The following is a 15,065-nucleotide window of genomic DNA, read 5'->3' on the forward strand; positions in this document are numbered from 1 at the left end:
TTCCTGCCTGAGTCTCTCCCTGCTCGCTCATAGCTCTGGGCTCAGATTATAGGAGGGAGGGGAAAGGATCAAACTGAGCATGCTCAAGGCTATGCCCTGGAGGTTTAAGATGAAAACAGGAAGTCTGATACAGAAGCCCATGTGTACACAAAAGAAGGAAAGAAATGTGGTGTTTCTTTTGACAGAGGACTCAGAGCAGCATTACTTTGAGGGTTTACTGGTGTATTTATATAGACCTTTCTAATAAATCTTACTTACTTTTAGCCTTTCCTTCTCCTTTAAAGATTTCCCCTTTTTCAATTGGCAGTAAAGTAATAAAGTAAAAATGAACAAAGTAACAGAATTTAGAACTTTTTTCATTGTATATAGAAACATTGTTTGTAATACTGGAATACATCCTTTTTCTATTTTTGGTGGATATTATTATGTATCTGCCGTTTTGAGACAAAGTAAGCAATGACTTAAATAAATGTTTTCTGCATTTTTCTGTGTACAGTTTTTTAAACAAAATTGTCTTCACTATTAGGACTATGGACACAAATATATCACAAAGTAATGTCTATGGACACTGATATCTCACAATGTTACACTAGTGACACCTAGTGGTGGAATTTCAACATGGTATACACTTAATTATTGTATAAAATTCACACCAATTGCATCAATGAGTTGTTAATGAAGTCATTTTGGCACCTTTTTTGAAAGATTTTTGTATATTGTATTTATATGACCACTTTATCACTTGTATATATTGTGTATATATATATATATATATATATATATATATATATATATATATATACACATATATATATATATACACATATAGTCAACTACAAAACTTAGTCCGTTTGTAAAATGTATAATTAAGCAATTGAATTCTTAATGAATCAGACACATATATACACATATATATACACATATATATATATATATATATATATATATATATATATATATATATATATATATATATATATATATATATAATGTGGGATCCCAGTACTCACGAGAAAGCCAAACACTGATGATTGGGTGCAATCCGCGCTGTTGTTAGATAGAAATCATTTGAAGAGGTCGCATTCTCTTTATCAAAAGGCTGTTGTTTTTATACTTGAAGCACAGACCGAAGTTTTGGTTTCAGTGATGACTCTTTTGGACCTGGGGTTTTCTGGATAATGGATGTTTATGTAATTTGGATCTTCATACCTTAAGTCTACTAGAACATCATGTAAACATTAAATAAACCCAATTGGCTACCTTTTAAAAGCACCCTTTAAAAAATAAACCTAATTAGATGGTTTTGATTCCACTGTTTTATTAGTACAGAGAAAAGGGAAATCCCTTTTTAAAGATCCTATTGATAAAATGGAGTCTACGTAATTCAGGATAAAGAGTTTCCAGGTAACAGATCCCATACCTGTATATATTTTTTCCCCCCATCTTCTCCTTTGTTCTTTCCTTTCTTTCTCCCTTCTTTAGGGGATACAGATCTGAGTGTATAAATAATTATATTATGTTATGTATATTTTGATGAGAGATTCATGGTTTTAGTAAATAATGTATCATTCCACTTCTATTAGTTCCATGTGTGATAGTAACTGTGATGAATGCTGAGACAGGCTTGTTGTTTGGCCATTGAAATATGCTTGCACTTCCTCCCAAAGTTCCCCATTTTTAGTGAAGAAAATAGAGTAAAGAGCTCAGAACATTGCCCAGCCCTAGCCCTACCCCCACTGGAGCCTGCATAGTGGACAAACAAAGACCCCAGGGGGTCTGCAAAATCCCTCCCTCTACTAAAACAGAGTATTGCTAGTGTGCAGAGAAGGATTTATTGTTAGTTGCTTGTGCAGCATCTGCATTTTCTGCAAAGACTTTGAGGTGCACTGTGGCTGTGGTAGGACTCCTCTTCCCTGGATTTGACTCTGTCTGCACTACGAACACTCTCCAACAGCCAATTACTGTATATCCCCTGCCTCAAGTTGGGCTGTGTACTACTGGGAGTCTGCAAGGATATTCTCAGGTACTGTTAGTGGATCGATTGAAAGGAAAACCCTGCCCTTCTGATTCGTGCCCTTCTTAAAGGGGTGGTTCACTTTTAAGTTAACTTTTAGTATGTTATGCAATGGTTAATTGTATGTATATGTATGTATGTATATATGTATATTTTTATTTGTATAGCACTCCTATAGGGCAAAGTACTGTACAGCAAAAAAATAAATTAGTAGTAACAAACAAGGGGTCATTGCATTAATAAGTAACATTTAGTGCATTATTAGAAATACAATTCACATAAATATAAAATAGAATTACAATACAGATTAAGTGCTCAATGTCAAGGAGACAAAAGGATGGAGGATCCTACCCCGTAGGGCTTACAGTCTAAATGGGAGGGTAATTTACACAATTAGGAGGGGTATTAAAGTGCTGCAGGTTAATTCTAAGCAACTTTCTTAATTGGTCTTCCTTTTTTATTATTTCTGATCATTTTTGAATTATTTGCCTTCTTCTGACTCTTCTTTGCTTTCAAATGGGGGTCACTGATCCCCATTAAAAAAATGCTCGCTAAGGCTACAAATGTATTGTTATTGCTACTTTTTATTACTCATCTTTCTACACAGGCCTCTCCTATTCATATTCCAGTCTCTTCTTCAAATCAGTGGATGGTGGCTAGGGTAACCCAGACCCTAGCTACGAGATTGCCAAAACTTCAAATTGGAGATCTGCTGAATAAAAAGAGAAATAACTAAAAAAACACAAATAATAAAAAATAGGGATGCACCAAATCCAGGATTCGGTTCGGGATTCGGCCAGGATTGGCCCTTTTTCAGCAGGATTTGGCCTAATTCTTCTGCCGGCCAAACCAAATTCAAACCCTAATTTGCCCGGCCCGGGGAGGGAAATCATGTGACTTTTTGTCACAAATAAAGGAAGTAAAAAATGTTTTTCCCTTCCCACCCCTAATTTGCATATGCAAATTAGGATTTGGTTCGGTATTCGGCCAAATCTTTTACAAAGGATTCGAGGGTTCGGCCGAATCCAAAATAGTGGATTCAGTGCATCCCTAAAAAATAATTGCAAATTGTCTGAGAATACAGATATTGGATCTGTTATCCGGAAACCTGTTATCCAGAAATCTCCAAATTATGGATGGCTGTCTCCCATATATGGTGTTTTAGTTATAGCGCAAGATACAGAGGCAGTGCATAAACTATTTACTGTATTGTGTATAGCAGCCCTATTCATTGACCCATTGTAAAAAACATCTGTTCCCTTATTATGTTAAGTAGTTTTGGGTAGAAGTGTTGGGAGCTATTTGAAAAGGATGGGTTCCTGCTTACTATCCCTCTTCTGCACTGGCATGTCTGGGTTAAAGGAACAGTAACACCAAAAAATTAAAGTGATTTTAAGTAATTAAAAAATTATATGATATAGTGCTGTGCTGCACTGGTAAAACTGTTGTATTTGCTTCAGAAACACTACTATAGTTTATATAAACAAGCTGCCCATGGGGGCAGCCATTCAATGCTGAAAAGGAGAAAAGACATAGGATACACAACAGATAATCTCTGTAGTATACAATGGGATTCTTCAGAACATATCTGTTATTGATTGTATATCTTGTGCTTGAATGGCTGCCCCCATGGCTACACTGCAACCAGGGGTGCTTCACCAATGAGGCAAGTTGAGCTACTCGCCTCAGGCTGCAGTGCCCCCCTGGTTGCCAGGGGCGGCAAAAATGCCGCTCCTGGTAACTAAAAGCCGAATTTCCTGTTTTCAACCCAGAAATTCGGGTCTTCTATGTGCAGAGAGCGTAATTACGCTCTCTGCACTAAGCGACATGGACCGCCCCTGCCCTCTCCGGCGCTCTAAAGGTGAGTGCTGTGGGGAGGGGCGGGGGCGGCAAAAGAAGGCTGCCTCAGTCGGCATAATGGCTAGAATCACCCCCGACTGCAAATTGTTTATAAAAACTATAGTAGAGATTCTAAAGGAAACACACCAGTTTTACCAGTGCAGGGCAACACTACATTATGCTGTCATTCCTGTGAAACACTTTAAAAATTTTTAGTGTTACAGTTCCTTTAAGCACTGCAAATGATGGTGTGGGTGTCAGAAGGGGTGACATGGCAAAGAAATTCAAGTCCACGGCACACAGGCTGCTGCAAGCAAGGAACCCCTTGCACGTTTAATGCGGAAGGGAGCAACGTTTCAGGGTCACGCCCCTTTGTCAAGCCTCGATTCAATTGTGAGGTGGCCGAACCTCTACCACTGAGCACCAGACTTCGCATCTTACACTGGCTGTGCGAGAGCCAGCTTTTGTTTCACAAAGAAATTCATGTCCTCACTATGGACAGCACATTTTTGTAAGGCCCTGAATTTAACATTTTCCTTACGGCCGTATTTTGTTGAGATGCCCCTGAGTATTACACTGTAATTTAACTGCTCAGCAGGGAGAGTAGAGTGGAACCTGCAAAACAAATCTGACAAATACTGATATAATAGAAACGTTTCACAAATCATTCTGCCCAGCCTCAAGTACATAAAGATTTTAGTTAATGATTGGGCTGTGTGCCCAGGCTATACCTATATATTGGTATAAATTCAGTTTAATTAACAATCCTAACCAGTACCACAACAACGTAAATACAGACCATCTGAGCAAGGACCACACCATAGCCGACCATCGCCGATGCAGTACTTGCTTCAAAGGGATTTTTAAACCTGTCTAATCCATATCTGGACATATTTGGCCTGAGATCGTCAGGGAAGCCTGTTGTACCCAGGTATACCAGTCTATCCCTGACGGCAATTAACTAAAAACCCCTGTTTCTAAAAATGTATGAACTAAATAACACGGGATAAAAGAGTTTGTCAAGAATTAGATTTTTGTATGTTGTTGTGGAGGGAGTTGCTTGTATAAATGTTCTTTCATTGCTATGTACTCTCTCTGTATGTGGATGTGCTGTTTTAGCTTAATTTTTTCTTTTGTTCTCTATGGTTTGATATACTTCCTTCTTGAAATGCATGTACATAATTACACACCTCCTAACTGTCCCATTTTTCACGGGACAGTCCATTTTTTGACAGCTCAACCTGCGGTCCTCCTGGGTTTCTTACTGAAATGTCCCAAGTTTCTCTTTGATCTCCTGCACTGAACAGCCAGAAAAACATACAAAGTCTCTAAAACTTAATTCGCCCAGAATACGTGACACATGCACTTTGATACTTTTTTAAACAATTTAACATAAGCAAAGTAACTATTGTAAGTATTTAAGATAAGCAGGTCTCTTGGGGAATCTGTATCTTAAAGGGCAGTTTCACCTTCATTAGCAAAACTGTAATAATACATAAAAACCTCCAGTGATGTGTTCAAACTTTAATAACCTGCCAAATTTTGTAAAATGGATGTGGTAATTAGGGGATATTGCCATAAAATGGGCGTCATCAAAAAAAAAGTTGTCACTCTGCACGCACCAAAACTTTTTGTCCCTCTTTCTGTTTTCAAAATGTTAGGAGGTATGTAGTTAGCTCTAATACCAATTATTAAAGCATAACCAGTGAGTCCTGCACAACTTTCTTTCTCATAACTAATATTATTATTGTCTCTGTGTGTTTTCAGTTCCCTTTTAGTGAGCATGAAGATGATGGTGACTATGGGTTGGCTGTTCATAGCCATAGTCCATAAAGCTGAACCCTTCATCTCTGATAACTTCACTGACTGCCGCAATTTTTTCTATAACCAAATGCTCCCTGACGGCTTTCAGGACATTGCTCTCTCTCACCGTTTTAATCCCTTAGACCTACCAGATGGGATAAAAGTAGAAGAACTGAGCTCTCCAGTTTATATCTGTCAGCAATATGGGAACAAGATTTACTTTGCTTCCTTGTATGACAGAGGGAGGCGTGTGCCCCTTTATTCTGCCTACATCTTGGACAGAAGATCTTCATCTAACTCCACAAATAAAAGGAAACATAATTTCAACATAGAACCTCAGGTAAGAACTATTAATGTGAAATTATACAGATGGCAAATTCTTTTACTTTTAGTCTCTTATAATTATGTTTAAAGGTCTCAATGCCTGTTATATTTACATCTATCTTTCTTAAATGACACGACAAAGGTGGAAGAAGTGGCAGAGAAGGCTGAAATATAACTCTCAACTCATACAGTGTTTAATGCTCTTCCTCGTGAGCATTTTTGCCTGCACTCCCCTGTGTTGCGATTAAATGCATTCAAGTGCAGGGGAGTGCAGCACCTGCATTCGGCAAGTGTTGCTGTGAGTACAGCACATTAAGGAAGAGTCGGCTGCATCTGGGCCTGCACTCTCCTGTGGTGGAACGCATTTAAAGGAAAACTATACCCCCAAAATGAATACTTAAGCAACAGATAGTTTATATCAAATTGAATGACATATTAAAGAATCTTACCAAACTGGAATATATACTTACATAAATATTGCCCTTTTACATCTCTTGCCTTGAACCACCATTTCGTGACTCTATCTGTGCTGCCTCAGAGATCACCTGACCAGAAATACTACAACACTAACTGTAACAGGAAGAAGTGAGGAAGCAAAAGGCAGAACTCTGTCTGTTAATTGGCTCATGTGACCTTACATGTGGTTTGTATGCAGGGCCGCCATTAGAAATCACGGGGCCCTGTACAACAAAATTTTTGGGGCCCCCTGGGCCCCGCCCACACTGACGACCAAGCTCCGCCCCATATCCCGCCCACATCGCAGTTAAAAGACCACACAGACATCAGCGCTAAAAAAGTAACCCCCCCCCCCACACAAGTTGTAAAAAGCTATTGATGGTCAGGGCCCCCTTATAAAAAAAATTGGGGCCCCAAAAAAAAAAAATTAAAATTTTTTTTTTAAAAAACATTGGTGGCAGGGGCCCCCTGTTAAAAAAACTTGGGGCCCCAACAAAAAAAATGTAAAAAAAACTAAAAAATAAACAAACATTGGTGGCAGGGGCCCCCTTCTAAGTTAAAAACAAATTGGGGCCCCAAAAAAAATTTGAAAAAAAATTAATTTTTATTTGAAAAAAAAAAAAAACATTGGCGGCAGGGGCCCCCTTATAAGTTAAAAACAAATTGGGGCCCCAAAAAAAAATTTGGAGAAAAAAAGATTTTTTTGAAAAAAAAAAAATGGTGGCAGGGGCCCCCTTACAAGTTAAAAACAAATTGGGGCCCCAAAAAAAATTTAAAAAAAAAATAATTTTTTTTGAAAAGAAAAAAAAAACTGGTGGCAGGGGCCCCCTTACAAGTTAAAAAAATTTGGGGCCACCAAAAAGAAAATTAATTTTTTTTTAAAAAAAAAACCCAAAAAAAAACAATGGTGGCAAGGGGCCCCTTACGAGTTAAAAAAAAAATTGGGGCTCCAAAAACAAAAGTTTTAAAAAAAAGATTGGTGGCAGGGGCCTATAGAATATTAAAATAATACATTGGTGGCCAGGGGATTAAAAAAAAAAAACACAAACTGGTGTTCAGTAGAATTGAACTCATGGCTTCAGTACTTCAACTTCGCCTCCTTTCGTGACTTCGGGTCTTTTCACCGCTTCAGGACTTCGGCTTCGGCTGTTTTCGTGACTTCGGGTCTTTGCGCTGCTTCAGGACTTCGGCTTCGGCTGTTTTCGTGACTTCGGGTCTTTTCGGCGCTTCGTGACTTCGGGACTTCGGCTTTTTCCGTGACTTCGGGTCTTTTCGTCGCATCGGCTTCGGCTTTTCGGCACTTCCGCATTCGGCACTGAAGAGGCAAGACGTACGGCTCGGGCGCTCGTAAGGGGGGCCCGGATCTTCAAAAAAATGCAGCGCTGCCGGGCCCCCCTTCATGCCCGGGCCCGGTACGCTTGTCCCCCCTGTCCCCCCCTGATGGCGGCCCTGTTTGTATGTGAGAACAGTGAATCGTACGATCTCAGGGGACGGCCCTTATTTTTTAAAATGGCAATTTTCTATTTATGATTACCCAATGGCACATACTACTAAAAAGTATATTATTATGATAATGGTTCATTTACATGAAGCAGGGTTTTACGCATGAGCTGTTTTACTCAGTATCTTTTAATAGAGACCTACATTGTTTGGGGGGTATAGTTTTCCTTTAGGGAGTGCAGGCAATAACGCTCATGAGGAAGAGCTCATAAGCTCGGCGTCAGGGTAAAGCCAAGCAGGGACCCTTCCACATGACTCACACTTGAACTCTGGAAAGTTTCTTTATTAGTCACCAGCACAACTTGCACAGTGATACTTGCCGCACACAATATATTGTCACCAGAGCTGTGAACGAAGGTCTGTTGGGCTTAATTAAGTTGTTTGCAGATGGATAGGAAACTTGGGACAGGTACAGAGGGTGGCTGTTAATGATACATTGTACATCTACTTGGAGTAAGGTTCTCAGTGGGGTCCCTCAGGGTTCGGTATTGGGTCCACTTTTATTTAACTTGTTCATTAAAGGGATACTGTCATGGGAAAAAATTTTTTTTCAAAATGAATCAGTTAATAGTGCTGCTCCAGCAGAATTCTGCACTGAAATCCATTTCTCAAAAGAGCAAACAGATTTTTTTATATTCAATTTTGAAATCTGACATGGGGCTAGACATTTTGTCAATTTCCCAGCTGCCCCATGTCATGTGACTTGTGCTCTGATAAACTTCAATCACTCCTTACTGCTGTACTGCAAGTTGGAGTTATATCACCCCCTCCCTTTTCCCCCCCAGCAGCCAAACAAAAGAACAATGGGAAGGTAACCAGATAACAGCTCCCTAACACAAGATAACAGCTGCCTGGTAGATCTAAGAACAACACTCAATCGTAAAAACCCATGTCCCACTGAGACTCCTTCAGTTACATTGAGAAGGAGAAACAGCAGCCTGCCAAAAAGCATTACTCTGCTGAAGTGCAGGCACAAGTCACATGACATGGGGCAGCTGGGAAATTGACAAAATGTCTAGCCCCGTGTCAGATTTCAAAATTGAATATAAAAAAATCTGTTTGCTCTTTTGAGAAATGGATTTCAGTGCAGAATTCTGCTGGAGCAGCACTATTAACTGATTCATTTTGAAAAAAATTTTTTTTCCCATGACAGTATCCCTTTAATCACTTAGGGGAGGTTATTGTAAGTAAGGTATCAGTATTTGCAGATGACACAAAACTATCCAGCCCAATTAATTCCATCCAGGATGTGGCATCCTTGCAAAAGGACCTTGGAGTCCTTGTAGATGATAAACTTGGCTGTTACAAGCAATGCCAGTCAGAAGCATCAAGGGCAAATATGGTCTTGAGCTGTTTTTTAAGGGGGCATAGATTCACGTCAGGAAGGGTCATTCTTCCACTGTATAGAACACTGGTAAGGCCCCTTCTAGAATATGTTGTACAGTTTTGGTCTCCAGTGCTCAAACAGGACATTATTGTAGAGAGGGTGCAGAGAAGGGCAACTAAGCTGGTAAAAGATATGGAAAATCTTAGCTATGAGTAAAGACTGGGCAAGTTCGGGTTGTTCACACTGTAGAAGAGGCGCTTAAGGGTTAATATGATAACTATGTATAAATATATAAGGGGATCATATAATAATCTCTATTATGCTTTATTTACCAGTAGGTCTTTCCAGCTGACACAAGGTCACCCATTCCGTTTACGAGAAAAGAGGGTCCACCTAAATATTCGTAAAGGGTTTTTTTACAGTGAGAGCTGTGAAGATGTGGAATTCTCATCCTGAATCAGTTAGATAGCTTTAAAAAGGGGTTGGATTTTTTTTAGCAAGTGAGGGAATACAGGGTTATGGTTATAGTACAAGTTGATCCAGGGACTAGTCCGCCATTTTGGAGTCATTAAGGAATTCCCCCCCCCCCATTTGAGGCAAATTGGAAGGGCTTCAGATGGGTTTTTTTTTTGCCTTCCTCTATATCAACTAGCAGATTAAAAAAAGTTAAAAGTTTGAACTTGATGGACGTGTGTCTTTTCTCAACTTACTATGTTACTATGAATCCAGGCCACCAGGCCCCACGTTCTCCTTGAGTCAGAGATGCTTTACACCAGGGGTCCTCAAACTTTTTAAGCAGAGGGCCAGTTCACGGTTCCTCAGACTGTTGGGGGGCCGGACTATAGTTTAAAAAAAAAAAATGAACAAATTCCCATGCACACTGCATATATCTTATTTGTAGTACAGGTAGTGCAAAAAAAATCATGAAGAAACAATACACTATTTAAAAAATGTACAATGAAGAACAATTTTAACTAACATAAACTTACCAGTATTTCAATGGCAGTTCATAAAGCTATATGTGTGTGTGACTATATATATTATATATAGTCACACACACATATAGCTTTATGAACTGCCATTCCATTTAATCAACTTGTAATTCATTGACATTTATTGACTACAAATCCATTGTTACACTTCATTAATCATGTAAAAATAATTAATTCAATAAGCATATAATCAATTTTTAAAACATTCATCGTAAGCACTCCCAGTAAAAAAATCATAGCATACCCAGGGATAAAGAGAGATGGAGATGGGCACCAAAATAAAAAAAATGGGGCAGAAATAGGGCAAACAGAAATTAAGAGAACTCAGGGGTTTAAATGTAAAATTAATGCATTTCATTAATCATGTAAAAATAATTCAGTGAGCATATATAATCAATTTTTAACACATTCATTGTAAGCACTCCCAGTAAGAAAATCATAGCATACCCAGGGATAAAGAGAGATATAAAGATGAGGCAAAGAAGTAGTATGGAGATGGGCAGCAAAATAAATAAAATGGGGCAGAAATAGGGCAAACAGAAATTAAGAGAGCTCTGGGGTTTAATTGTAAAATTAAATTAAAACACTTCATTAATCATGTAAAAATAATTAATTCAGTGAGGAGATGCAAGGGAGAATGTATGGAGATGGGCAATGCAACAAGATTTAAAAAAAAAAAATGGGGAAGAAATAGAGAAATAGGGCAAACAGAAATTAAGAAACCTTGTAAAATTAAATTAAAGAAGTTGGTGGTGGGCACAGTGTGTGTGTGGGTTTTGGGAATAATTAAGGCCGACATGTTCCCCCAATTCACTTTGCTCACCAGCGCAGTAGAAGAGACAGGAGCAGCAGATTCCGATCAGTTGGCAGAGGAGCAGTAGGTTACTTTTTAGCCTGCAGCCCACCAAAATGCGCAGCCACAGCCTGCCCTAGGATGTCAGGAAAAGCGCCAAATCCAGAGCGCTCCCTCCCTGATGCGCCTCTTGCGCCCCACGCGTAGCACGCCTCAGTGACGTCATCAGGGGGCCGACGTGAACATGCGCACATACATAACTGATGCACCGCTTGTTCAAATGCCCATAGTTAGTCCAGCGGGAGGCCAGATTCGAGCTTTCTATATTTTTTTTTAAAAAAATATGGGGCAATTGCCAGCGTGGGCGGGGGCCGGGTAAATGACATTGGAGGGCCGTATCCGGTGACTTTTTTGTCCTAATACATTAAAGTCAATGGGCATTTTTACTTATGGTGACTTTTGTCATAATGCATAAGTCAATGGGCATTTTTTCTTATGGGTGTTTTTTCGTGGCAAGTTTTTCTGCTGCAAATTTTTGCCTCATTTTAACAAATAAATTTGCACATGGTGAAATGCAGAATTTTCGCTGCAAATCCATGGCTGGCGAATAACTTCGCTCATCACTATAATTTATCCATAGGCCTTACACGGTCCCATAGCAGCAGCGTTTCCATTCTGATTATGTTACAGGTAACCCGAGTTGGCGATGGCTTGTTTGCAGGATTGTTATTATTAAGCACCCGGCAGCAGGGTTTCCTGGAGCAGTTGTGGCTGATGCCATTTGTGTAAAAATCATTGGTGTTCAGTGGTTATCCAGTCGCCATGTGATTTGATTTACAGTGGTTTTAATGGAGGCTTCTAAATGAATGGAAGCTGTACGTCTACTGTCAAATAATCCCAGACAGGAGACCCAGATCAGTTAACTACTGTGTTCCTGGGAGATTGGAACAGCCATATCATTTACTATATGCTGTAACAGATAATGATACCTGTAAATAATATAAAATGAGAAGCCCTATTAATACAATGTATGTTGAACATAGATATACCATATCTCGTTGTTACCTCTAATAAAACTGCAGTCTGTTTTTCCTTTCAGCTGGTCTATAGGCAGTTGGATGGCACAATTCTACGTGAATACAGCACCAAAATAAAAATAGGAAAATACAACAAAGAACATGGCATTTCAGAAAAAGAGGAGAAAAATCGTCCCCATTACCTTATTCCAACAAGTCAAGCTGTTGATGCTGATTATTATAAAAACAAACACTATGGCAGAGGACATGTGAATCCCAGGGGGCATCATGTAGATGGAGACAAGCAAAATGCCACATTCACCTTCACCAACGTGGTGCCAATGAATAAAGACCTAAACAATGGGAACTGGAACCAATACGAGAATAAAATGATTGGGTATGCTGATGGCTGCACCACTATGTATGTGGTTACTGGAATCGTACCGGGCAACAACTGGATTAAGGGTGACCGTGTGAATATTCCCAGCCATGTGTGGAATGCTTATTGCTGTGTAGATAATAATGGCAAGCCAATCAGATCAGGGGCAGGGCTAGTGAACAATACAAAGGAAATGGTATATGAGATTGCAATGAAAGAGCTTCAAATGCAACTGACAAATCTTTTAAACACCACACATATTGCAATATTTCAGAATAACTGTGCTTGATGAAATTGTAAAATGTGGATTGTCTCTGTCATACATATAGAAACCAGAAAAGCATCTGTACAATATTGATTTAATACAAAAGAAAGCAAGCATCCCTTCATATGTGAATTTATCATGGTGCCTGCCTGTCAGGGAACATTGCTGTGACCTGTTTGAAGCTTTGTTCCATTCCATTACACAGGGAATTCTCTGTCTATTGTACAGGGAAGTGAGTAACTTGAAGGAGAACTAAACCCTAAAAATTAATGTGGCTAAAAATGCCATATTTTATATACTGAAGTTATTGCACCAGCCTAAAGTTTAAGCTTGTCAATAGCAGCAATGATTCTGGACAACAAAATTGTCACATCATCTTGGAAAGTGTCACGTGCTCAGTGGGCTCTGAGCAGCTGTTAAAGGAAAACTATACCCCCAAAATGAACACTTAAGCAACAGATAGTTTACATCATATTAAGTGCCATATTAAAGAATCTTACCAAACTGGTCTATATATTTAAGTAAATATTGCCCTTTTACATCTCTTGCCTTGAGCCACCATTTCGTGATGGTCTGTGTGCTGCCTCAGAGATCACCTGACCAGAAATACTTTAACTCTAACTGTTACAGGAAGAAGTGTTGAAGTAAAAGATCTCTGTCTGTTAATTGGCTCATGTGACCTAAGAAGTTGTTTGATTTGTTGTGTGCACAGTGAATCCTACGATCCCAGGGGGCGGCCCTTATTTTTTAAAATGGCAATTTTCTATTTATGATTACCCAATGGCACATACTACTAGAAAAGTATATTATTATGAAAATGGTTTATTTACATGAAGCAGGGTTTTACACATGAGCTGTTTTATGCAATATCTTTTTATTGAGACCTACATTGTCTGGGGGGTATAGTTTTCCTTTAAGAAGCTTAGTTTAGGGGTTGTTGGAAATTATTAAGCAGAAAATTAGGGTTGACTGTAATATAAGCTGATGCTACAGGGCTGATTGTTAAATTCTGATACTAGTTGCACTGATTTCCGTGCTGCCATGTAGTAATTATCTGTATTAAAAAAAATAATCCAAATCCTATTTTATCATATTTGTCAAGCAAGATAATCTTTAATTACACTATATAAATTATTTGAATCTTGTTTCCTTTAGTCTGGAATTCATAATTATAGCAAGGAGGCAGGAGCCATTTTGTGAACACTGTTATTAAGGCAAGCCTTGCATCATCTCAAAATCTTGTTTGTGCACCAGAATGGGGATCTGATATCCATCCCCGTCCACTGGTTACACAATTAAATGGTAAAGAAAGAGGGGGGGGGATGTGTGGAGAGCAGTGACATCTAGGAAGTGCTGAATGGAAAGTGAAAGTAATTGCCTGCCCTGTCTCTATGCTTAATATAGAGGAGGGACAGACAATATTTGAATGCTTTAATAAAAAAAAAAAAAATAAAAGAATTTGGATTTCACATTTAATTTGAAAAGGGCTTTTATTATACAGCTTTTTATGTCTGGGTGACAGGTCCACTTTAATTACAAATCAGCCTTATATTGTGTGACATTTATATTCTATGCAGTCCCGGGCCAAGTCAGTCGGGCGCCCAAGGCAACCAGACCGACTACATTGCCCCCTTCTGAAGTGCGCGCATGGGCGATCAATCACACAAGCTGATCAGAATTTCTGGGTTCAGAAAAATTCTCTTGCTTCAGATAAACCCTAGGGGGGGGGTGCCTTGTTCATGTAATCGTTATGTCATTAATGCACATTAGTTATCCTGCCTTATACTGTATGCCTTGATTTGTTTTGCTGATATATATATATATACAGCTTATACACTGTAGCTTTTTACTGCTTTCACTGCAAAATAAATCTGCTCTGAGCAACTGCAAATATCCAGCCTAATATTATTAGCAGATCTGATTTCCTGCACAGAATCCATATTTTATCATGCGTAAGTCTAATGGTACATGAGCTGTTTTCTCCGGTAGAGTAGAGGGTAGAGAATGCTGATCTGCTGCTTTCCTCCCCTCTTATCTGTATGTACTAACATGTACATGACCTGCCTGCTAATGCACACACACAGTGGATTGCAGCATGAAAATGCATACTTTAGTGTGCCATTAGCTTCTCTATCTGCCAAGAGTTTTTCCTGGAAAGGCTTTCAGGACATTGCTCTCCCTCACCATTATATTTCCCTTAAATTAACCAGATGGGATACAGGCAGAAGAACTTGCCTCTCCATTTTATATCTGTCAGTAATATCAAAGCAAATCTCACTTTGCTTCCCTGTATGACAGAGGGTGGCGCCTGCCCCTCTAGGCAAAGAACCCCCCTACCCTCTTCTGTTGTGTTCCCA

General features: G+C 39.1%; 1 protein-coding gene across 1 annotated transcript; it reads left to right on the top strand.

The window, feature by feature from the left end:
• The first annotated feature begins 1,722 nt into the window (after positions 1-1,722).
• On the top strand, positions 1,723-12,826 carry LOC108712680 (endonuclease domain-containing 1 protein). The gene is made up of 3 exons (XM_018255007.2): positions 1,723-2,023; positions 5,621-5,996; positions 12,148-12,826. Exons 2-3 carry the CDS (start codon positions 5,637-5,639, stop codon positions 12,730-12,732), a joined length of 945 nt encoding a protein of 314 aa, XP_018110496.1. The 5' UTR covers positions 1,723-2,023; positions 5,621-5,636; the 3' UTR covers positions 12,733-12,826.
• Positions 12,827-15,065: the final 2,239 nt, after the last annotated feature.

The sequence above is a fragment of the Xenopus laevis genome, chromosome 3S, assembly GCF_017654675.1.
Source record: "Xenopus laevis strain J_2021 chromosome 3S, Xenopus_laevis_v10.1, whole genome shotgun sequence".
Classification (NCBI taxonomy): Eukaryota; Metazoa; Chordata; class Amphibia; order Anura; family Pipidae; genus Xenopus; species Xenopus laevis.

What these genes read in the sequence shown, in the direction of transcription:
- LOC108712680 (XM_018255007.2), top strand. Translation starts at nt 5,637, where the DNA reads ATGAAGATGATGGTGACTATGGGTTGGCTGTTCATAGCCATAGTCCAT. An exon ending in ATTTCAACATAGAACCTCAG is followed by an intron (nt 5,997 to 12,147) that starts GTAAGAACTATT and finishes TTTTCCTTTCAG; the next exon opens with CTGGTCTATAGGCAGTTGGA.